Source organism: Branchiostoma belcheri, unplaced genomic scaffold (assembly GCF_001625305.1).
Source record: "Branchiostoma belcheri isolate BF01 breed outbred unplaced genomic scaffold, Haploidv18h27 scaffold21, whole genome shotgun sequence".
Taxonomy (NCBI): Eukaryota; Metazoa; Chordata; class Leptocardii; order Amphioxiformes; family Branchiostomatidae; genus Branchiostoma; species Branchiostoma belcheri.
This window is the reverse complement of record NW_017803602.1, coordinates 3,048,000-3,072,550: the sequence shown is the minus strand read 5'-3', so window position 1 is coordinate 3,072,550 and position 24,551 is coordinate 3,048,000. Positions and strand designations below refer to the sequence as shown.

The 24,551-nt window shown below is 39.4% G+C and overlaps 1 protein-coding gene across 2 annotated transcripts in view; it reads right to left on the bottom strand.

Moving 5' to 3' along the window:
• Positions 1-269: 269 nt before the first annotated feature.
• The window catches only part of LOC109469772, a 33,395-nt gene continuing 9,113 nt past the window's right edge, over positions 270-24,551 (bottom strand). Inside the window, exons 3-4 of one of the 2 annotated variants that reach the window (XM_019768408.1) lie at positions 3,284-3,469; positions 270-715 (exon numbers count right to left, since the gene is read on the bottom strand). In XM_019768408.1, the coding sequence (XP_019623967.1) occupies positions 481-715; positions 3,284-3,469 (421 nt within the window). In that variant the 3' untranslated portion in view covers positions 270-480. Of the gene's footprint in view, positions 3,470-24,551 lie in introns of both variants that reach the window. The other variant, XR_002140214.1, reaches the window with a different exon arrangement.

Sequence of the window (24,551 nt, the reverse complement as noted above, 5' to 3'; positions counted from 1 at the left end):
CAATGAAATTCATTGTACTGTTATACAGATACCACATGCATGGGTACATTGTTTTGCACATACAGTCTTATTAAGTGTGCAATCTATCTGCCTAAGTGTTTTTTTCAGGCCAAATCAACAAAATTTCTTGTTTAATGGACATTTAATGATAAGGCAAGAACATTATAGAAACCAAGAGGTAACACCCAAACTAAACACAAGTATATACATAGCTCCATACAGATTTCCTATTACCTTACCTATGACTTTTGTCCAATCTGTGCCTCCTTCTGTGCTGTCCTTCTCTTGCAATGTTTCTGGTTTTGTGGTTCCTTCACTAAGTTCTCCAAATGGCCTTGACCTCACAGATGTCACCCCTTTTGAGAAGTAAGGAGATCTAACCAAGGGGGTTCCATCATTGGTCAAACTTACAGCACTGTGGAAACTGACGGAGTTGTTGAGCATCCCAGGAGTCACAATTATGCTCTCATCTGTCAGTGCTCACGAGATGATGTTCATTACATGTGATCCTTTGTATCCAATGTAGTACACTGACCTGTGGGTCGAGTGGAGCCTCCACACGTGCCCCAGCAGGTGAAGGGAACATAGCCTGACCTGGTAAACACTGCTATCAGCCTGAGCACCGTTGACATTCTGGTGTTGAGGGGCGTTATCTGCACAAGCACATGCGGAGATGTGCTGCACACACGTGTCCTCATGCAAGCTCTTCTCACAACTTCACCCAAAAAAAACAAGGAGTCAACAACCTTTAAGTGTCAGCAGGGGTTTTAGGTATGGACTAGTTTTAAAACTGTACCTGTAATTTACTAGTATTTATAATCGAACATTAGCACAAATGTTATAGTGACAAACAAACAAACAAACCAGTCATTCAAAGTAATACACAAGCGTTAACACGTTGCTGAGCCATACTGATCAGTAGTAACTATAAAGGTGTCACAGATAGTATGGCATGTCACATGAGCTTACAGCATGGTAAACAGGGTCACTGGCCTGAAGTGACATAATGCTTGTTTTTTGTAGGGCTGATGTAACTACTTTTAATGTCAGGTCATTGACTGGGCTTAGGCCTGGAGAAAAACATGTTGTGTTCTATGGTTCTCCACCAACCCTTGCAAAAACCTGTTGACCCTGGCATGTCTTTTTTTTTGTGTGTCAAACAATCTGTCATTGGATTGCAAAGATTAAAAACCTGTCTCTAGTCATTAACCATGGTGAAAAGGAAACATAAATCAAAGGCCATCAGTAGGTGTAGCTTTTCTAGGTTTAGTTGGCTTTTGGCTTTGATTTGAAAAAAAATTAATACATAGCAGGCAAGAGATGAGTGAACTGAAAAGCAGTCATCAAAATATCTTCCAAAATTCTTATCATGTAGATCTTGAAGGATATGTGAACTCACTGCAACTCAGGATGACAGCAACTTGACCTTTGCATGACTGTTTTATGTCCTCTCTGTTATGGGCTTGTGTGAAGGTCAAATGTGCTGGCCATGTCTTCCTAAATGCACTGCCACTTTGAGAATTTGGTGCATGAAAAGATTGACAACCATGTAAATATCAACTTGAACTGTCTTCCCTGACTCTGAGCCTCAGCCTACATTATCAGCATTAACAATTATACCATGTCTGAGTTTGTGATATAATTCAACTATTCATGTTATATTGTTTCAAATGATATGAGGGTATTCACAAAAAGCAAGAAATTTTTCAGGACTCTGGCATGTGATACCGTTTACCTGATAATTTTCTTGTCAATCAAATTTCACTCTTCCAACAAATCTTTTTCACGTAAACGACTTCTTTAATGGATCATTACTACCAGTCCACATTTACGTTAATGGACCTAATCTCCTGGTGATTATACAGTTTATAAGGAGGAAACAGTAAAAGCTTCTATTCCTTCACTAGTATTACTTCCTCATCACTGGACTTAGGGCTAGCGACCTTCCCTCTGGAAGTAGGTCACTGAATAATAGTGTCTCTTGGTATTGATTGAGAATCAAAAATTGCAAGCACGTTGTCTGGAAAGGAACAGCAACCAAGCTATTGCATGTTGTTAGCTTAACCCAATTAAAGATTGACTTAGGTTACATGTGTACACAATCAGTAAACATATCAAAGAGAAATCTCTGTGCCATTTCCATGGCTTCTGACCATATCTGTAAATGTGATATGTGTAATTCTTCATGCATAGGATTTCATACATGTACATTAATATTTTGGCATCTGTCAACAGTTTGGAAGTTTAATATTCAAATTGATAGTGTACAAAAAAATATTTTCATCCAAATTTGTTTTGGCACTTGTAGGATAAGAAAAACAAATCAGGTTACATAGAGAAATTCTGGCATCAGTTAATTACATCATCATGACAATAAAAACAATTTTTTTTTTCATAAACAACTCACATTGTCATCTACTTGTATAGACACAACACACACTGGTACAGGGACCCTAGCACAAACAAAAATACACTAATGCCAACAACGTGAACAATATTTTCTACCCCAGCCTTTGTACTGCCAGTTATTCCCTGTTTTTCTTGTCAACATTTTGTCAACATTCTGTGGAGAACAGAAATTCAATCACATTATTTGTCAGAGGTCTTTTAGTCTTTTCCCGACTAAGAACTTTTTCAAGGTACAGATATTATCTGTAAACAAAAAAAGGAACTTAAATTTTCTCTGTGATGCTGAAGAATAATTGTAAAGAATGACATTTCAAATCAGTAAAAGAAGACCTTCTCCCAAACAAACGTGTCCTTGACACCAGGTTCCCACAGATTGTACTACAGTACGTTGACCTTTCCCCCTTCCCATGTTTACATGTTCATGACATGTTGGAAAATATTTCACACTGACAACATGTATAGCTGGATCCCAGAAATATGTGACTGGATCACACTTGTTTGTTATTCATTCTTTACTACCTGTAATAACAGATCAATGCTATGGACCATTGTTGTGCAACACACACGAAAAAGACACTTAATTTGCCCTAGATATCCTTCTGGCTTCTCAGAGGCAACATGCCAAAACTCTTATCTCCTCACAGGTCACTTGCTCTATTTTTTCCTCAAGGGCAAGCAGATGTTTTGTTTTTCAGCCAAACTCAGTTGTTTACCAGTTTCTCAGTAGGGACGTAGTCAAAAGACACGTAAACACAGCCCGCCTGCTGAACTGCGTCACAGAGTAATTGTCCTCCCAACCCACGTACACACACTTCATGCAGGCCGGGTCACGAGGCAAAACAGCTCCTTATATGGAAGAGCGCATACGCAATACCTTTCATAACTGGGGGTGTGTCCTGAAAAGGGGTCTCCTATTGGGGCGTGTCGCCCGGCTTCCAAGAAGAGCTTGGGGGGAACGGTTACGAACCACGCAGGAACCCGATGAGACGTGGACAACAAGTGGACTGTTTCTCTGACTCCCGGCCGTCTGGTCACTAGTGACACAATCCTTATATGGAGTCTGAAAAACATGGCCAAGGAAACAGTCAAACCACAGTGATTCACTCTGGTAAACAGATCACTTTCACGGACAGGGAGACCTTATCCTCAGACATTACATTGTGACATATGGGCAAACTCATTCAGACATTATAGAATTGTTGACTGTGGATTCATTTCTGTACTAAAGCCAAAACAGGAAGCAAGGTGCATCTGACATAGTGACATTGTCAAGGGTGGCTTGTTGTTGAGTGTTCAATCAGGAGTGATTATTGTTGTACAGGTTACTGGGAATTTGTAAGGAAATAAACATAATATAATGTGACCTGATAATATAAATATGGAAGTTATATATTAACACCAAGGATTATATACAGCCACTGTTATTTTCCATCTGCGCTGTACTATGGCACACTTGTATGTGGGTTAAAAGTGACACACCCCTTTTGGGGGGAGGGTCCCCTGTATGTTTACATCACCCCATTGCAGAAATTGGATCAAATGTACAAACTGCATGCTGTGACATGCCAGCAACAATGTATGAGAATGATCCAGTCAAGCCTAACAAAACATGCTCCCCTGTTGTGATTGCCCTGTAGGACACAACTAGTAATGACGTTTGAACTGACCTTTCACCATTTAACAAGCAATTTGTGATCCATTACACTCACGTCTGTCATATGGTGTCAACAAAATTAAGCTCTGACGAACTTGCTCTATCTGAGTAATTGGACATTATCTGCAACACAGATTTTCTAAATTGTTTTGTCCTTCTTTAGCCTTCCAGCCCAGAGCAGTTTCTTTTGATAGATTGAGAATTTGTTTTTCTTGCCAGGGGTAGTTTGACAGATGGCCTCGTTCTTGGCATTGGGTGGAACGTGGTGACCTTAAAGTCCATTGATTTCAAGTACAGCGAAACAGAAGGTGCAGGTGGATGTGCGCAGTTTAGATTACGACAAAAACATATGTCTGACATGAATATCCGTCACAGATACAATATCTGTGCAAACATGTACAGGCAACACCCTCACATATGCGGCATTAGTTGGTACTAGAGGCATTCTAGGTGCAAGTAAACTGTCAACATACACGACATACATGTACATGTATATCTGTGACATGCCCAGTTTGGCCTTGTCAAAAGATATCACTTTCCCTATCACTGAGAGTGAACAGGCGGGTATGATTTCCATAAGCTGAGCCATAGCCCTGAAAAGTGCTAAATTTAACTGTGATGATTACTACAGAAGAAATCTACATGGTGTAAATGATATTTTTGTGCCACAAGCTTTGTGTATACCTTGTCCTTTATATAACAGGTGTCCTGTGAGGTAACTGGTCGCTAATCTAGCTTATAATAACGTATCCTACATTCAACCTCTGTGTTTTAAGTTCTGCTATAGCTGGTGGCATGCCGGCAACACTCTTTGGGGTCATTGAATGGAGGAGTCCTTGAAAGGGGCCTAAGCTTGCGCAGGAAGGCTCTCAAGTTGCGTTTGTCAGTAAAAGGGGGCGTGATTGGTTTTCTTCAAACTTGGCGAGGTGCCAAACAACCTGCGTAGTAGAAATTTAAGCACAGATGATGGCCTCAAACAGAGTTCTGTCTTTCACTAGTTGACTTTTTCTGGTAGAGAGATAATGTTACATGATTATAATTCAGAGAGCCTGAAGTTACGTGTTACTGATGGAGTTGAATGTTGAAATAAAATTTTCCTGTTGATTTATACAAGACATGACATGAGTAGATGACCCATGTTTGATTCTTATCACAAACATTTGAACAGGGTGTGCTGTATACAGTTTCACCACAACAAAATACCAAATATGACAATGACGTGAGAGCTGGAATAATTTTTCTGCCTGCAAATTATGAGGGGTGTTTGAGTTCTTGGCCTTACCCAAAATTAGAATCAAGGAGCACCACTCAATTATTTTTTCCCAGCATGAATATGACACTAAAGAATAAAGGGTTTAATGAATATCCACAAAAACTTAAATCTTAATGGTCATTACTTTGCAGATGACATGCTTTTGAAGGGTATTACATTGGTGAGAAAAATGCCATGGGTGAGGAACTGTGGTCCATTCTATGTGGGTCTTTTCTTTACACAATCTGGTATGGCTGGTGTAAGGTGCACATACAAGGAAAGGTGACATGAGGACACTAACCAGGTTATCATATCTATGACAATAGACCTTGCCTTTCTCTCTTACTAGTAATTTTATCCACAACAAGTGTTTTTCAGCTTGAAGCAAAATATAAAAACTAATAACTATGATACATTGACAGATAAAACAGACCATGACAAATAAGAAAGTATTGATTAATAACCATAGCTTGTTATACATGTGAAAACATGTTCTGGGTTTGTTTACCACAGAGAGTGCAATGAACCACCTTACTCTTCCAAGAAACCCAACTCAAAATTGATTTTCATTCAGACTGCATGGAACCATTAGTGTAAATATAAGACTGGCTGACAAATCACACTGTGGCGACAGTACAGCGATAAATCACTTAATGTTAAGGACTTGTCTCTTCTGAGAGTAGAGACTTTTATGACTGGTGATTCATCAAATTTACAAATGCATAGTCAAGGTCTCTGTGTGAGATAATGACGACTACTGTCTGGGATGTCCTTATTAAACTTGTTTTATCATGAAGCAATGTACTTGAGGGAAAATAATTTCATTAAGATTGACTTTATCATGAATGATAATTAAGAACAGGAGGTAAACTGAGGGTTTATCAACTGTTCAATGTGCAGATTTATATCTTATGTATGATAGTATGATAGTATATATATTATCATACATGCTATGGGATAATTAGTTTTGATTTTAATAAATACTGGTATCTATGTGATTTCTATTTCAAAAGTCACTTTTCATTCTACAGTTTCATCAGATGACATAGATTTGAGTTTGATACTTATATGATTATCATACCATGTGAATGAATGGATTCACTCATTGTGCAGGTAAGGTGTTTTAGTTCACAATGAAGGCACAGGAAATCATCAATTTGCCCCTATCTTTCTTCATGTGTCAATAGTATGACAGAAATGCCAGGATAGCAGCTTGATTGTATATATAAATTTGTTTTTCCACAGAAAGGTGTGGTTAGAACTTCCCTTTCAACTTCCTCTTCTTAGAAACACACAGGTAACACAACCAATATAACAAAGGCAACCAATCAGAAGCGAGGGATTTGACTATTGATCAAGCGGGCCACAGGAAGGGGGTGTGTCTGTTTGAACATACTATGAGGTAATGCTGTACTAACAGTTACCTCTCTGGGGGTTTCCATTACAACTAAATCATTATGACAAGTGAAATTTTCACAAATTTAACACACGCCAAATTTTGACATTTTAAAGACAAACTTAAAGACTAAAAATTGCTATTCTCAGAAAGGCTTTATAAATTGTTATACATCAGCTGATGTTATGTAAAATGTTTTTAGCGTACATATAGGTGTTTCCTGTTACTGGATTTCCTCTATGTTGTTGGGTGCCAGTGGTGCGAGGTGTGATACCACCAATCACATCTCAACATTCAGCCTTCAGAGCAAACACTGGCAAGGGTCCAACTTAGGTAGTGTGGCATACAAGGGGGTGTGGCACAGAACTCTCACTGGTTATACTTTCGTACTGGGTACGTTTGGTGGTTGATAAACTTGAAATACTTTTATAAGATAGTATACATTTGTTTACAGATAGAGAACACTCCTGATATTTACTGTTTTGCAAAGTGAAAGTAAAAGAAAGAAAGAAAGAAAATCAGCATACATTGAAATCTTCAGCTAGCCATTAAAGAAGTAATGAATATCTTTTTGAGGTTGTGGTGCTGCATTCCTGGCTATAGAAAGCATGCCTGAATAGTCTGTGTATCTTTCTTAGATTTTGATATGAAACATTTTTTTTAAAAATACATCTAGTCCCCCAAAAGGGTAGAGTATTGCATAAAAGAGACAGCTCTTCATTAGGTCAATGTTCAATCCAAATGATGTAACAAAATGATCTAATGATGGTACTGAGTTCTGAGTGGTTGTAGGTTGAAGAGGGTGATGTACATGTATGCCTGCCCTGTAAAGTTTAAGAGCCACTAATAGTTTTTCTGCTATATAGTAGCTTTCAGAAAGACTCATTTGCTACCTCCTCTTCCATGATCTTGCGCAACAGATGACAGACTGTGGGTGTCAAATGACATGCCTTTACCAGGGCGACATGCACTCTTTCTATCAAAGGTCAACCTCAAATGTCAAGATGATCAGAAGTATGCTCCAGTACCAGCTCCCATGTGGAAACATTGCATTTTTGGCACAAATTCTCCCACCCTCTCCCATTCCCATGCAGGTAATGACGCATTTCAACTTAATATGCAGGTACTGACGCACCCAAGCCATGCTTAAAGTGCTACTTAACTTGGCATACTGGCAAAGACTTGATACCGACAGTGTTAATTGTGAGCAGAACTTCAAACTGAAGAGATGAAAAACATAGTCATTCAAACGAACCTGACCTTCAGCAAAGCGAAGATGTAAAACCCATGACCTCTGTAAGTTCCCAGAGTTCACACCAGGAGAGACAAGCTGCCAACTGTAACTTAATTTTCAAGTTGTTATTGGCGTGCGCTATCAACTTGTTAGTCTGCTTATTATAATAGATACAGGGGGTAAGAAGAATATTTTGTATGGGATGAACGGAACTGACAGAAACTTTCCTTTATACTAGAGAACAATTTTAATTTTGATTTCACACATTTGATCAGTGGCAACAATTACGCATCTGATTATTGAGAATATTACAGATGTCAACAAATCAAATTTAGACGAGGAAGATTATAGAAACTAAAACATTTTTAATGTACATCAATATCCACGATGGTCAAAAAGGCCATCAAAAATCCTCACTTGGAAATCATTAATATTAATGAGAAATCGGTGTCAATCAGTCATTTCACTATTGGCAACAATAGCTGATTGGTTCACGCTTTAGCGGGCGGGGCCTTGGCATGTTTTGGTGACACTTCGAGTTGCTGTTTTTTTCCCGCGATCTTGTCCTTTCATATGCGCGCCTTTCCCCGCCCCTATTGTTCTTTAATTCACACAATTAACAATGCCCCAACACTCATTCAAGCCATGTTTAATTTCCTTATGCCACCAACAATAATTCGCAAGTGTGCTACAATTTGTCTTATTTCGTAATTCAACACACTAAAAAATTCCACAGATATTAAAGTTCCCCGGGTCTAATCGGCCTTGATCGCGCTACTGCATACTTCAGACGGCACGGAACGCGCCGGCATCGGCTGCATGACAGAACATATAGAATATGTCTAAAAAATTCCAGACTCGAGTGATTATTCAAGAACTTCTACCAAAAACACACTACATACTGTTCAGATACATTCTTATACATGTATTCTTGTTGTACCTGTTACTAAACGAGGTTTACGGCGCGGAAACAGCACAGAAGCCATGATTGTTTGGCCGGCGTGCCGAGTACTTCGTCTAATACGGGGAATACATCGTAACGTTCTGGAGTCAAATGATAGACCGTACTAAAAACATAACCATACTAAGAAGATTTTAGAAATAGTAGAAGTATAATAGTAAATCTTTGTAGAAGAAAGTCGGCTGAAGCCAGAGTTTTTTCACAACATATCTGGATTAGACCGGTTCCCTCCTTTTTCCTTTGTTTACAAACCGACGCCATTTTGTGTCACAGTTTATAAACCAATAGCCCCATGTTTTATTTTAATTCGTGTAGCTAAGGAGGTTATACACCTACCTGCATTTCAAATCCCAAATAACACATTCAAGGCAATGTTCAGCGTTCTATCTCTAGCAACCATTTTTATCGATCATTGTCGATGCTATGTTTCAGTTACTCGCGCGTGCCGACACAAAGCTTTTGTGATTTTTGTCAAAATTATTTCTTCAAACCATGGAGCTTCAGGTTCCAACCGACGACTTCGACACGGTTGCACGACGGAACGGATGGGGATAGTTTTAGATTTACCATATGATGTCGCCCAAATAAGCCAAGAAGCTTAAAAAAACATACGGTGGGGAAGTAAATTTTATTCTCGTTCGCTACCGCGACGTAGTTTTGACTTCTCTTTGTCACGGTACAATGATAGGCGTCCACTTGGGGAATATGAACTTTCCCTGATAAATACGATATATACGACTGGAAAAATTCCTCGAACTGTCAAAGAAAATCTTCTCAAAGGGACAGTATCGCGGTTGATTTGCATCAAGCCAACGCACTGTTGTCTTTAAAACTCGCGCCCGGGAGGAGAACAATAGGGCCACGCTGGTCGAAATTTCCATTTCACTGGCCTTCCTGGGAAGGAGGTGAGAACGAACCGCTCTGATCTCACCCGACGTCCTCATTATAACTCTAAAACAAACCCTCTGTTCCACGTGAATTTTGAACTAAAACGCAGAAAATGTATTTTGAGCAATATCTCCCGATCCTATCGGTAGAATTCGATGAAAAATACACCAATCGGAAAAGTAAACATCTGGCCGCCATCTTGAAAAAAATGACGTGATTCTCTTGCGCCGTTATGGAATTATGGGAGAAAACATACTAGAAAATCGACAAAATAAGTTAAAAACTCACAGACAACAAAAATTCTACAAGAGAAATGAAATTTAAAGGTCCTAAAGTTTACAGTATGGATAAAACATGTGTTTGATGCGTAATTTAGCGAAATGTAGCGGTAGGTTAAAGTTCAATGACCCGAAATGACCTTATGTACGCACATACAGTCGGCGGGAAATTTGAATTGCATTCTACGTTGTCATTTCTTATTTTATACATATTTGGGGAGCGAACTAATTTTTTTTGTGTCTGCGTGATTCTTTTTCTAACTTCATAATCGCATCGTGCGTTATATTGGGCGAAAGTTGTGTTGTTTATCTGAATACTGCCGCTGCTCACAGCGCACCGGGTTGTGGGCGGGGCCTATTTGCTTAGCAACGAGGATTTTAACATAGCAACGGGACCACCGTGATCAAACATTTGTAATAGACATGGCCTCTTATTCTGAACATTCAGCACCTGATTAAATGTTTCAAATCAATGCATCATAGCGTTATCTCTCTGGTGAAAAACAAGAAGTCATCCTTGTGGAAACTTGGAACAGGCCCAACTACATGTAAAGGTAAAGATAAGGATAGGGGAAGGGTGTGTCTAGGATAGCAAGCCTAAGGACAGGTGTTTCTTATCCTTGTTGTGAAAGCATTTGATCATTATCATTTGCAACTTCCCCAAGGACATACTTTGTATTCACAAATGAATTGTCTTAAGAAGGTAGCATTACAGTTACAGATATTGAACATGAGCTTTAATTCTGCAGCAATCTTGAACTATGTAGTAAAACTTCAATGAGAGGCATCAACATTAGACAAAGCATTCAATTTCTATCAACCTTAAGAATCACAAGCCAAGACTTCTTGGAAACACAAGAGAACATCCTAAAGAACAGGAAGAAACCAACAGGATTCACAGTTCGGACACAAGTTGGGCGTTCACTAAGTAAGGGACTCAGGTGACCTGTCATATGGTATTTAGTCATCATGTGTTCTAATGAAGACACACAGGATAGCTCCAGGGCAGGTAAGCTGTCAGTTCAGAACAAAGTGCCTCAGTACCTGGCTACCTGGCGCACGACCTGTCTTAGACAAACTGTCACCTGCCTGACAACAACACAAAAGGAGCATGTCACAGTCACCTGTATGCTAATGAGTAAGAAACCACCAATTACAATGATTCAAAAGAACTACAAATACACTACTTACTATAAGAAATTATTCAAGTACAAACAGGTAAACAAGGCTGCATCCTAAGATACAAAGAATCACTGGTCAAAATCAATTTGTTATGCTGCTGTTCTAATTAAGTATCCCATATACAAACTTACTATAGGCCTGGTGTTACAATTTACAGTTAATTTTGTAACATCAGCATATACATACAAAGACTACGAGGTATATCTGAATTGATAATCCACTGTCATGGCAATGTCAGCAGTGTTAGCGTCCAAGCCACAGAAGGCAAACAGCAGGCTTTGACACACTGTGGTCCTTTCTTTTTGTACTTGTCAGATCTGTTTGACAATTTGCTGCTTGGCTGGGAAAATAAATTCCGTTGACTATACTTGTGTGAGATATTTGATGCGTTTAAATTGTATAGCCCTATTAGGGCAAAAGTAAATTCCTTATGATCAAAATACACATTCTTACATGCATGCAGCAATTTGTTGTAGACAGCATAAGCTGCATGCTGATATTGGCAAGAAATATTTTGAAATCTGTTCTTTTCCATTAAAAATGAAGAAGGAATTTAGATACAATGTTTCCCCCTTGCTTCCCAAAGCATTTTCTCTTCAAATAATTGTCAACAAAACTTGCTGTTATTATTCAACACTGTCAATGCATTGCGCAACAGGGAGCAAAGTCCCGGGCAGGTACGGATTTGAACAGCAGCCAACCTGTGACTCAGGTGTACAGGGCTGTACCTGGGAGCACTTTCCATTCAGCACCTGCCAAACTGCTGACACCTCAGTAAACCACACCCATGAATTTCGTGCCAGGCGGCACAATGACAATCCAAAGTTCCCACCAGTTTTTTTTACAGGTGGGTGTCGCAACAGTGACAAGATTTGACCTTGCAGGTGACCGATCTAAAGGGGGCATTATACTATCGAACACCGCAATTTGTGTACAAGCCCTCGACCTCTGACGCACATCTAGGTGTCTTGTGTCATTGCATGATGCAACCCCTGTGTAAGATGGGCACATGTCAGCACATGTCAATCACAATAGGTCACGGAACCATTAAACTTCTACTTAAACAGTTTGGGATAGAGAACAAAGAAGGCTAGCACGCTATGATAAGACAGCTAAATATGGGGTTTTCCGCACATTTAAACCTGCACCTGCCATTTGTTTTTATCTTGCAGCAAGGTCTCAATGCGACTTCTTCAGACACAAACAAACCAAAGCATTACTCAGGTTAATAATAGAAAGGTGACTCAGCCAAACTTTCCCAAACACCAGGGATTACAGAAAGTGATACAATCAACTAACATTGCAACATGACACCGCCACCATTGTATACAGGACAGGTGATTTGTTAATTACCTATTACCTCATGGGATAAATATAAGTGCTGACCAGCCGTGCTGTTGCTACCCTCAAACAATATTTTGACTTCTGTTGCAGGACTTTATGGATGAGGTCACACCCACTAGGTGTGGTCTCTATGGCCTTGCGTGTGAGGGCCAACATATGTGCAGCACCACACCTACATGTATTATATGACCACCCTTCCAATGGGCTGCCAAATTGAAAATGTGACTCTGCAGTTTTGCAATTGGGCTTGCTTTAATCAAATGCATACAGTCAACATAAACTTTGCCCCAGGAAACGGTAGAAAGGGGCGTAGCTGACATTGCTTATCGGACAACTCCCACACAAACCTGTCATAAACTACAGGTAAATAGGAGAGGATTTCCAAGAAAGTTTGGCTTGGCAACTTTTCACTTCCTCTTTGGCTTACTTGGAAAACTATTCACCTGAAATCCTAGTTCCTACCAAAGACAAAGCTATAAGGATATGGCATAATGTATGGCAGTATGTGGATGAGAGTAGATCATCATGCTACTCTTTGAATGAGTTTGATATGCTTCTAAATGCTTCAGTAGGGGTCAAGTTCAACCTCTTGTTCAATCTGACAGGTCAACTTCCACCTGGTGTTGGAATTACCTGTAGACTCAACTGTCAATCGTTACCTGGCCTACCTGGTATCTTTTCATTCAAATATTGTTTGAAAACAGTAACAAAGAGAGGACAGGTGTTTAGAGACTACTAATATTACAATCATTATAACTACATGTAAGTTACAGAGTTTGACCTACATCATTAAAATTGAGAGCCTCCAATGACTACTTGTAAGACAAACTCAGTTTTCTGATCACTGACTTTAAGTACTGTCAGATGCTAATGGCCAATTACAGGCTACAGATCTCAACTAACTCTTCAATACACAGAAAAAAAAATACCCTTCTGATCATCTATGGACATAGCCATTGCGTCACTAGAGGATTTAATTGTGCCATCTGTTACTAATTGTCATATCTAAGTATTGTCCTTTGTCATTCCAAGCAGCAGGTGTGTATGCAAGACACCTGTCCCAATTCCTGACTCCTAGTTCAGTCCCTACACATTTCTCTTTACAAGTCTTACCAAATAATGGTACTCAATTCAAAGAAGAATACTTAGTATTGAGGAATAAATTTCTTGATGTGACTTCTCAACACCTTAAGTAGAGTCCCACACACCTGTTTACCTGTGGCGTTCACTAACTTTTGGACTAAAAAGATTATGTCAGCTTTTGCCAGATCAGGTAACACAATTCTTGCTGAAGAGCGAAAGGGACATACCAAGGATGCCAAAAATGTAAAAATGTTTAAACAGGGACAATTTAACCTGTCAGTAAGGAATGTCTGCCCTGCCGCATGTAGTGGGTGAGTGTGTGCCATCCATTTTTCTCCAAGACTGGACAAATAGAGATGGCATGACGCAATCCAATAGGTATGGAGTCCTGCACACCTGACGAAGGAAAACACGACACAAAATGCAGACCACAGGAAAAATGTGGTCAGTTTTTACTTGCCACTTTTCACTTAAATCACTATAAAACAGTGTCCGTACAAAATGGACAGATATTGTCTTCCAGCTATTCAATACATGTACGTGTAGTTTGGCTCTGAAGATCATTTTTTTATATTCCAAGAGCAACTATATTTTGCAATTTCATCGAATAGCTTCCAAAACTATTTCTAAAATGCTTTTACAGAAAAGGGTAAGGCAGATTATTTTTCTCCTTTTTAGTATAATATACTGAACAAACTGTAATAACAAAAACTCAACTGCTTATGTCGATCAGGACATATCTACCAGGCCATTTCATAATTATGCTGAATTTTCCCTTCTTTGAAGATCAAACCCCATCTTTAAACTTTGCAAATATGTTCCCTTAACAGCAACATCTAAAGACCTGGCTGACAAAAACTTCTGGCTGCTTTCAAAGATTTCAAAGGGCTAAACTATAACTAGGTACAAGGCTAAAAACAAATAATTGCCCTGACTTTCCCAGTAGGATACTTGTACGGTTTTTAGTGGGTTCAAACAGTTGCTACCTTTGAACTGAAATAAAATAAAGAACTTTGGGAGATCCCCAAAAGAAAAACTGACCATTTCAATACAATTACAATTTTGTATTTGAGAAAACTGAGGTACATGTATAAATGGGTCTATGATGTATTCTAAGCTTCCTATTTGCCTGCCATGGGTTTCTTTTACATTTCTTCGCTTCCCTCATACAGTCAGAATAACTATACTGGTAGCTACATTTTATCTGCTCCATCAAAACAGCCATAACCTTTTATACCTCAGAAGGGGGAGAAACTAAGCTGGCATCTAACAGTTGTGCTGCATAGTTCTACATTCTAGGTTTGTTTTTACACCTGGAGAACTGATTCCAACTTAACACAATAGCTCAACTCAATACCTTTGTTCCATTGATAGCAAACCAAGAGTTGGTCTTTGTGGGGGGCGTGGCAGCAGCTAGGAGTTCTTCTGTACCAATTCTTTTCAGTATTGTAATCCCTGGAGTCACCCTGACATCATTTCTTCAAAAGGGCCAGCTGCTCATCACCATATTCACAAATTGCACACATGGAGCTCCCAGTGAAAGACTGTAACTTTGAAGGAGGCACAACTCGAAGCCGAAGCACAATGATGCATTTTAATAGGATCTAATAAGGATTTTCTCATCTGCTAATTGGCCATTTGGAAGGGAAACGCAACCGCACGTGGCTGTAAACAGTAGTACACGTTTACAAACTATTGAGAAGTTTTACCGGCAATCTCGGTCACCTCTATGTCACTTTAGTAACCTTAACTATTAGCAAGGATTACGTGACAGCAAGTCCTCAGTTTCTATTGCAACATTCTGTAGACATACATATATTCTACAGGAATGACATTCGCAACAGCTACAGTAGCAGATGTTGAGCAGTACTTAACTCATTTATCAAAGCATACAAACTGACTGCAAATTAGCCTACCCAGCATCACAGACCACTGAGTATATAACCTGTTTCCACTTTCAAGTTTGGTAGAATTTTTACTTCTGGATATGAAGAACAACAAAACTCTTCATCTACAATGGAGGTACCACATAGTCTACCCTCTTCATACTGGCTTGGTGGTGGTTCCGAGAACATACATTTGTACATGGCTTTGAGATCGTAATAGAAATTCATATGTGTTACCAATAATTAACTTCTCCTATCCAGGCTTCATGCTTCCATCTTCCAGTTCATTGACAACATTGAACCGAAACAGTCACACTAAATGTTACTCAGTCATGGATTAACTGTATAAAAACATGATCCTGATGAGGATTACTGGTATCCTAGCAATGGGAACAATGGAAAGTAAATGTTTCTAAGTAGGATTTCATCCTACATGTGTTTGCTCAGTCAAATAGAAGGAACAATACACAAGTGATGTACTAGAAGGCTATGAATAAGAGGAAACACACTTATAGTGAAGAAAAACTGAAAGTACATTACTGTACAAATGTTTGAATGTATGAGAAAGATTACAATATGGCTATTCGTGCATCATATGCAAAACTTTGTAGTACCTCCCCTATTCTTCAATAACTTCATTATTGAACAAAGGACAATCTAGAACATGGGTGGCAGGGCGGGGCAGGTAGATTATCACAGGGGCTTATTGGAAGGGGGTGTGGTCTCACTTTGCTAAGTTGCCCCTGAAACTGGTTAAGCCTTATAGGGTTTGTAAGTACTCTACCACAGCCCAGCTCTAATGGAGATAGAAGCCAGGCAGCCCTTCCAGTTATTTCTGTGATGTCCATGATCAATGGTCCCTGGACCTGAAAGAAGTAGCTTCAGATTGAGCTCTCAGATAAACTTGATAACGGTTGCCTTTTCGAGGGGATGGGGGGACTGTCTCCTTCTTTCATCAAAAGAAGGAGACAGAAAAAGGGACAGACTGCATATTCAACAGCACCAGCCCTGTTCTGGTCTTACACCAATTTGGAGAGTCTTTGTCTTCCTCTCCTCCCCCTGTTTGGTGAGGTCGAAAAATAAACATACTTTCAGGGGGGATTTGTCATGCTTTAGGCAACAGGGGCAACCTATGTCTCCTTAGCAGAAGTTTGTTCTATTCTGGTTAGAACTCGTTTCTAAATCAGTATCAGTCAGGTGTTAATAAGACTTGAGCCATTGGAACAAGGAACAGGTTTCCAGTTGCTACGTCTAAACCCTAAACCCTCTTTTTCACATTTCAGCAAATGACCAATGTCAGACAGGTGTTTGATACTGCCTTCTGCATGCTGGACTACCTGTTATGGCAACTGTCTAAATCTACAGGATCCAGACTTTGCCTGCAGGCACAACCTGATACCACCACTTGTATGTAACAAGGCGAGGCATAATACTAAAATAAGGCTGACATTTGCACAGTGACCTGGCCATCAGACCAAAAAGAAGACTTTGAAGATTTGTCTTATGGTGCTGACTTGTTTTTGCTTATCCGTCTGGTCTTCCTCAAAGCTACAGATAGTATGTACAAATGTGTACTGGGCTAACATACTATCTTGGACTAATAATCTTAATACAGACAGCCTCTTTGATTGGGATTAGTACTGTGCTTTTAATCCCACCTGGGACCTTTTTCAGGGAGGAAAAGTGCTTCAAAGGAAACCAGCAGTACCAAGGCATTTTCATTTTAGCCAAAACAGGAATTGCATTTAACAGTCCAAGGTTACATGGAATGATTATGGGAAACAAGCCTCGTCCACAAGAGAAAAAATTCCCTTTAGAGAACACGCCCAATTTAGATTGTGATCTAAACTGACCTGTAAGAGAAGAGAACCCTTTCTACCTGAGGAAACATAACATGTTCTAACTTGCCCACTGCATACTTGTTGAGCCAGATTGCTAATGCAATGTGTGTATCCTTTTGAGAAATCTTACAGGCCCAGAGGATAGAAACATGACCAGACACAATATCCATCCACCTGAGCACCACTATATACTTGATCTCAAAAGAAAAACCTGTAATCTTAGTTCCAGTTAGCACAGTCACTGTCTGGAGCCTGACTGAATGACAGTGTTCCTGTGTGCCCAGTCACTGCTACTTGAGACTGATGAACAATGTTGCTCTCCAGTCACTGGATATCTCTTCAGTGAAGAACAAATTTGTCTTGATCTCAGAGATAAGACTTGTAGCCACTGTATCCAATTACTGTCCTTTGCAGGAGAGAGATGGTATTGAATGTCTTTTTGGGCAATGCTTCTATTCAACAACTTCACACCTATAACCATTTATATTTACCAAAGAGGTTCAGGGGAGCAAATTCAGCTTAGTCTAGAAAATTGTGGATAATGAATGCTACCAGCTTAAAAAAACTAGGTTATTCCCACAATGGTGGCATTCAACATGTCAATGTAATCTCAAAAATCATATGTTCAAAGTCTCATATTTCTCTGGACTTTTTGGTCGAGCAGTTTTTGATAATGCAGCACATTGTTCAACCCTTTGGCAGTGTAATCAATTGCAGTGACACACATGCTCCCTGTGTTCCCTTTCCTCACCAACTTCAAAATCCCTTATTAAAAACTTATCTTCTCAGACTTGTCTAAGCCTTGACGAAGCCAAAGTCATTTAAAACAAGAGACACACAGTGTGGTTGACACCTGCACTTCTTTTTTTCCAACATAGCAAAACACATATGAAGAGCAAGGAAGTCTGAGCTCTAGTCAGCTGTGTACACAAATTAGCTGAGTTTGTTAGATCAGTAATCCCCTTGTCTTGAGGACCTTACTCAGTTACTGAGTCCCAATATGAAGAAAGCTCAGACTATGCCCATGCACAAAAGATGTCATGGTATAGGTAGACATACAAAGGACCCCCTCCCAGATACCCCGGTATACTTCACTTCCACATTTAATAACTTCACTTCCACATTTAATAACTAGAGTTCCAGAACCATATACATTTATCAAATGATGTTAACCTTTAGGACTAATAATACATAATTATAATAAGGGTTTCTAATTGATTATGCTAATAAGAACCTCATTTACATAAATCATATCAGTTGCAGATCTTATCTACCCAAAGAACACAAACTGTCCAAGACTTTAGTAGCATTTTCCTGGATTATGCAAATTATTAATCATGCAAATGGCATCATGATTTGTATGATATATTTCTAATGATGTTCGTCTTAGAATTACCTACCCACAAACCAAATGTCACCAAGAATCATCAACTTCTCAAGTCATACTGTCTAAAAACAGACAGACAGACACACACACACCACACATACACATACACATACACATACAGAACCGAAATTGTTAAACATATCCTTTTAGCGTAAGTTATAATATGCCATGCTAGTTTGCTGCCAAATTCCACTTTGGTACTTGTCATGAAAATGAAACAGGATGAGCTTTTCAAGTATATATCATAGATTGGGTATAGGATAAAATGCAAATGCAAACGAAAAACATGCCACAAGCAATAGCTAAAATTAACCCCATACTGTGGTAGCCTTGCTATTTTTCTTAGGATACCGCTAAGCTACCTAGTCTGCAGACAGATGTACCTGCCAACTTATTCTGCTACATACCACACAGTATCAAACAAGGGGCTTTCCTGATCTTCTGCCACTAAGAAATTTCTAGTCTGTACTTGTCACTTTCCTTGGTTGAACCATTCATTTTGGGGGGATTTCTTCTACCTTCTACTCCCATGAGATGTAGCACAAATGCCAACAGTAAGCCACAGAATCAGGCACTGCATTATGGCATTCAAGTTCAAAGAAGCCCATCAGTCTACTATCAGGCAATGCTTTCTGGAGGAGCCTTTCTGTATCTAGTTTTACACAACGTCTCCTCACAATCCTTTCCACTCTGCAACTTATTGCATGACATTTTTCATAAAAAATTCTGACAATAATGTGGAAAAGTTGCAAGGCAATAGATGGCATATTAGAAGATATGTGAAAAAGAAAGCAGGTTGGATCATGACATTCTGCCCAAGAGGTGCACCCTGCCCCAGACTCCAACAGCATGGACCAGATACAGACTCCATAACAGAGCTACCAGTCCTTTGTCCTTGGAATAGTCTTGCTATAATGCTCCTCTGTGTACACATAGGGTACTTGATATCCCTCTTTTTAAGCCAGGTGTGCACCCTTAAAGGACCCAGACATGCCACAGAGAGCCCCTCCCACTTGTCTCAGCCACAGGGCTGAATTCACCTGCATCACCCCTACAGCAGCAGTCTGGTTCACAAAGGGGTTAACGCCAGGTTAAAAGCCTGCCTACATGCACCAAAGACAGAGCTCCATGAGGCACCTCACTTCACCAGCATTTTCAGACAGGCTACACGTGTACATGTGATTCATCATGCATCATCTGATGACTTGGACTAGTCATGAGCCACAATGTCCTGCCACTTAGGACTTTCTTAGGTACATAGTGGCGATTCATAAAGCCTTTTGAAATGCTCCAGTCTCAACTTAACCAGTGGCTTAAAACATCTTGTCTTTCAACACAGTCAGACCCTGTCACTGGCGAGTGAGTAAAGTTTGTTTTCATGACTATGGGAGACACAACAACTGCCAAGCAATCTGTTGCCATCTCCGAGCCAGCCGCATCAGGGGCAACTGATGATGGGGTCTTTTTTGATTGTGAGCTTGCCTTTCCTGTTGTGTTTGCTAGGTTTAAGGTGTCTGTCCTGTGAGTGTGGGGTGAAAGGGGTGGTGCAGACACATTTTTTACAACATGCCTGTATTGTCTTTTCTGTTAGCCCTTTAATGCAGGTGGAACTTGATCCTCTTTGTACCTACCAGTACGAAACAATACCCTAGCATAACCTAAATATTTGGACCGCCGGTGTGTCGCTTTCCAGGTAGAACGTTTCACCGCACGTGCAGCAGGGAGGGTCAGAAGCAGACCAGCCTTCCAGTCATAACAGTGGATTTGTGGCATACAGCTGCATGGTCCACAAATGGGACTTTGACTCAGTTACTGTAAAGCTATTAACTTTTGCTATGAGCTTTATTTTTGCAACAAACTCTCTAATGACACTGTGAATATGTCTCCCATGTTTGACTACTGTGCTAAAATAATATTTCATCAGTGAATGTAAAACCCTTCAAAAAATCTCCCTTTCCTTCCTTCTACAAAATAAAACCACCTCAAAAGTAAATGAATTTACAGTATCAAACATATGGTGCAAAAGAGGACTGAAATTTCGGGTGGCCTGACCAGGCTTCAGGTCATGTCTAGGCAACAATTCTGCAAACAATTTTTATGTTTATGGGAAATTAGGTACAATACTAATAGGTTAATCTCTTTATCTCTGCTATTTCAGCTAACTAACTTACTTGTGGCCCATTAGATACCTGATACAAGAGACTTGGACTTGAAGGGCAACATTAAAGGTTTTAAATCTTTTACCATAAGAATTTAAAGAAGCTACATGTAGCTACACAGTACAGTGCTGATAATAATTACTGTATGTATAATTTTTTTAGGTAACATAACTTTGGATGTGGTGAAATTCATTTGAAAACATGCAGTTATATTTTTATAAGTATCCCAGTAAATCTTTGGATGGGATCACCCAGGCAAGATGTCTACATACAAATCCCTAATCATTCAAAACAGAAGGACTTTCTTGTGAAGGTTCTCTAGTGCCACACCCACCCTGGCGCACAAGCACGGCCCCACCCCCAAAGATAGCTCCTGTTGCCAAGGGCCAGACCAAGTGCCCAGCATACATGCATCACCACCATAGAAAGGGCAGCTGTTCTCACCTAATTGGGACACTTTACACAACACCCCTATAGGGTGCTGGATGTCTGGACATTTAAAAAGGTCACCAACTTGCCAGATGTGTTCTCTTCTTGGTACAGACCTGTATCAACATGACCACACTGAAGACACATACACATACAGACCAGTTGTTTTTACCAGCAGAATAGATCGTTCATTTTCAAGGTTGTACATAAATGCTGATCTGTAATGAAGGAGTTTATTTCCCTCCAGATTAACTTTTAATGAAAATGATGAATCATAGTAATAACTGCTACATGTAAACCAAACTAAACATGATGACACCATTTTGATAAAATGTGTCTTCATATGGAAATTGTGGCTGTGACATACATGCTGACATATGAATTATGGTACTGATAGTAATCTTACAAATGTTTCAATATTTTTCTACTGATTGACCTGAATAAAATAATGACATTAATACAATTTAATAAAGTCTCTGAAATCCACTGTACAGAAATGCATGTATTTTGTCATTTTCCAAGGCAAAAGTAAATAGAAAACCAATTTGCAATTCAATAACAGGTACTGGGTACTAAAGGTAAGGTAAGAATACCCTGTTGTGGGGCCTCACTTTTTATGGAAATACATTCTGAAGGAATACTCTTGTAATTCTTGCGAATCATTCTGGATGGATTGCAGCAGCTTTCTGAAAAAAAGAAAGACTGCCAGTTATGTGCAACAATCCCAACTTGCCTGGATGCAAGCTAGCTTTAGGACATTCTCTCACTACGAAACCCATATTGTGTTAGGTTTACGCCTTCACTAATAGTAATAGGGGTACAATCAAAGGACTAAAATACAACCGAAAGAACTGAAAAAATTATACTAGTAATGTCCAACATAGGACAGCCCAAGGGATCTAGCACTTACCTTACTTCCCATTCTATGCAGTCAAACCTCCATAATGCAATTTATAAATACAGACGTCTTTTCTATTTGCAACTTCTGTGGAAAAACTTACATTGTACATGTATGACCAATTTTCCCCACCTGAATGACAAATATTGGACAAAGGAAAGATACATTTTCCTCAAATTAGTCATTACCTGGAGACAATGGCATCTTTGCTGGACTATTGTTCTACAATTGGATAATTGCTCAAGTACCCATGAAAGCAGGGTGCTGAGTACTGTACTATAGGCACTAGGCTGGTGGGACCACACAGAGCTGAATGTTACCTCTGTTTGTGGAAGTCTGTCAACCTCTACCACCTCCTCATATTTGTGGTTGGCAGATCCCCCAGCAGGAAGAGGTACATGGTATACATTCTGCACCAAACGCTGACACCAGACTATTTAGAAATGACTCCAGAAGAGGACCACACACATGTTAAGGGTGGTAACTGGCATATACCACACACAGTGGGACAACAGAACCAATCAAACAATTTGTCATTAATTTCAAAATGTTGGAACAAATCAGAGCAAATAAAGCAATAACCATGAAGGCAATGGGACTTGATGTCATCCTCACACACAATTTGATATTTCACAAAATCATTGAATAAATCATTACAATTGTTGCATCTTAAATATATTCAACATACAAATATAACATACAAGAATATCTATAATAGACTGTATTATATTCCCAATCAATCAAATTCTTATCTCATAAAACTAGTGGTATAGTCTTTGATGAACACAGACCACTTTCATCTCTTCAGTCTTAGTACGTACATAACTTTCTCGAGAGTTAATAACAATGAAATTGTTGGGGTTTGGCCAAGAATATGGAACCATTACAAAATCAATATTCATCTTTTTACATACATAAAAATTGATGACAAATTTTTCTAATAAAGTCATCTGTAAGCTATAATTACATCAGATTGCTATAATTATGTCCTTTTTAAAAATATCTACTCAACATTTCTTCTCTACACTACATGTAAAGTGGTATCTGCAAGAACATTTAAAAGTCATGATTACAATGCCCTCTTATAATACATGTAGCACATAAGCATATGGCATAATAATGTAACAGTCCCCCTCAAAAAAACATCACCAAATTCCCTAGCCTAAGACCCCGTTAATATACCAGACTTTCAAAAACCGGTTGAAACCACTAAATGGAAAACCGGTTTTCATTTAGCCTTACACCTACTTGTCTAGCTATATAAGTCCATCTCAACAGGAAAGAAGGACACTTTCATTACCCAACAATTTCCTTCATATCCTCTGGTCACCTGCGACGTTCAATTATTAGCCTAGCGACATCCAATTTCTGCTTCCTTTCGGGACCCAAGAATAGAACTGCAAATAGAAAGTCTGCAAATAGGAAGTCTACAGTGCTCGACTTCATTTTCAAATGAAGTGGCCACTCAGCAACTTGGCTATTTTTCTTCCCTGTGGCAAAATGGCCCCATGTAGCATTTTTCAAACCACATGTAGCCTTTCAGCTTCAGTAATTTCTACTTTTAAATGTATTTTGAGGAAAAGACAATAATGTTCTGGTCTAGTCCATTCCCGTCAACTCCATTTTGGTGATCAGGTGATCATTCCATCACAACACATCCCTATCTGCAATGGTTTCTACAGAAATGTTTTGGTACAAGACAACTGATAATGGTGGGGAATAGTGGTATCATATCAGACTAATATGATACCACTATACCCCACCTAAAGATAAAGAAACTTGGGTCCAGACTACTTCATGTGTCACATGAGGTGAAGGCCCAAAAAATCTGCAGATGATGTTCCTCTATCATAGCCTATGTACAAGCAGACCTTGACATAAAAGTAAGTCTAGATGCCAATTTATTGATCCTATACAACCTCAATCAGTCAGCATTCACCCTGGATAAAATCCCTAGTTCACTGATACATCCTACTGGAATAGTAGGCATCTAGCATCACAGTACTTCAATCAGAATGCCTAGATTAGGCCTGTCAATACTGACTCCCAGAAGTGTTTAACATACTACTGAGAAGTCAGACCCATGTTCTGGGTGAAGGCCAAGAATTATGGAGGTACATGATGTAGTCACAGTTTACAGGACATGGTCCTAATCAGAAAGTACAGCAAGCCCATTACTCTCTCCCTTTAGCAGCACATAATTGATGACCCTGGCACTACCATCACTGGCCTGACAGCACCTTTTCCAATCACTCTCTGTCAGAGATATG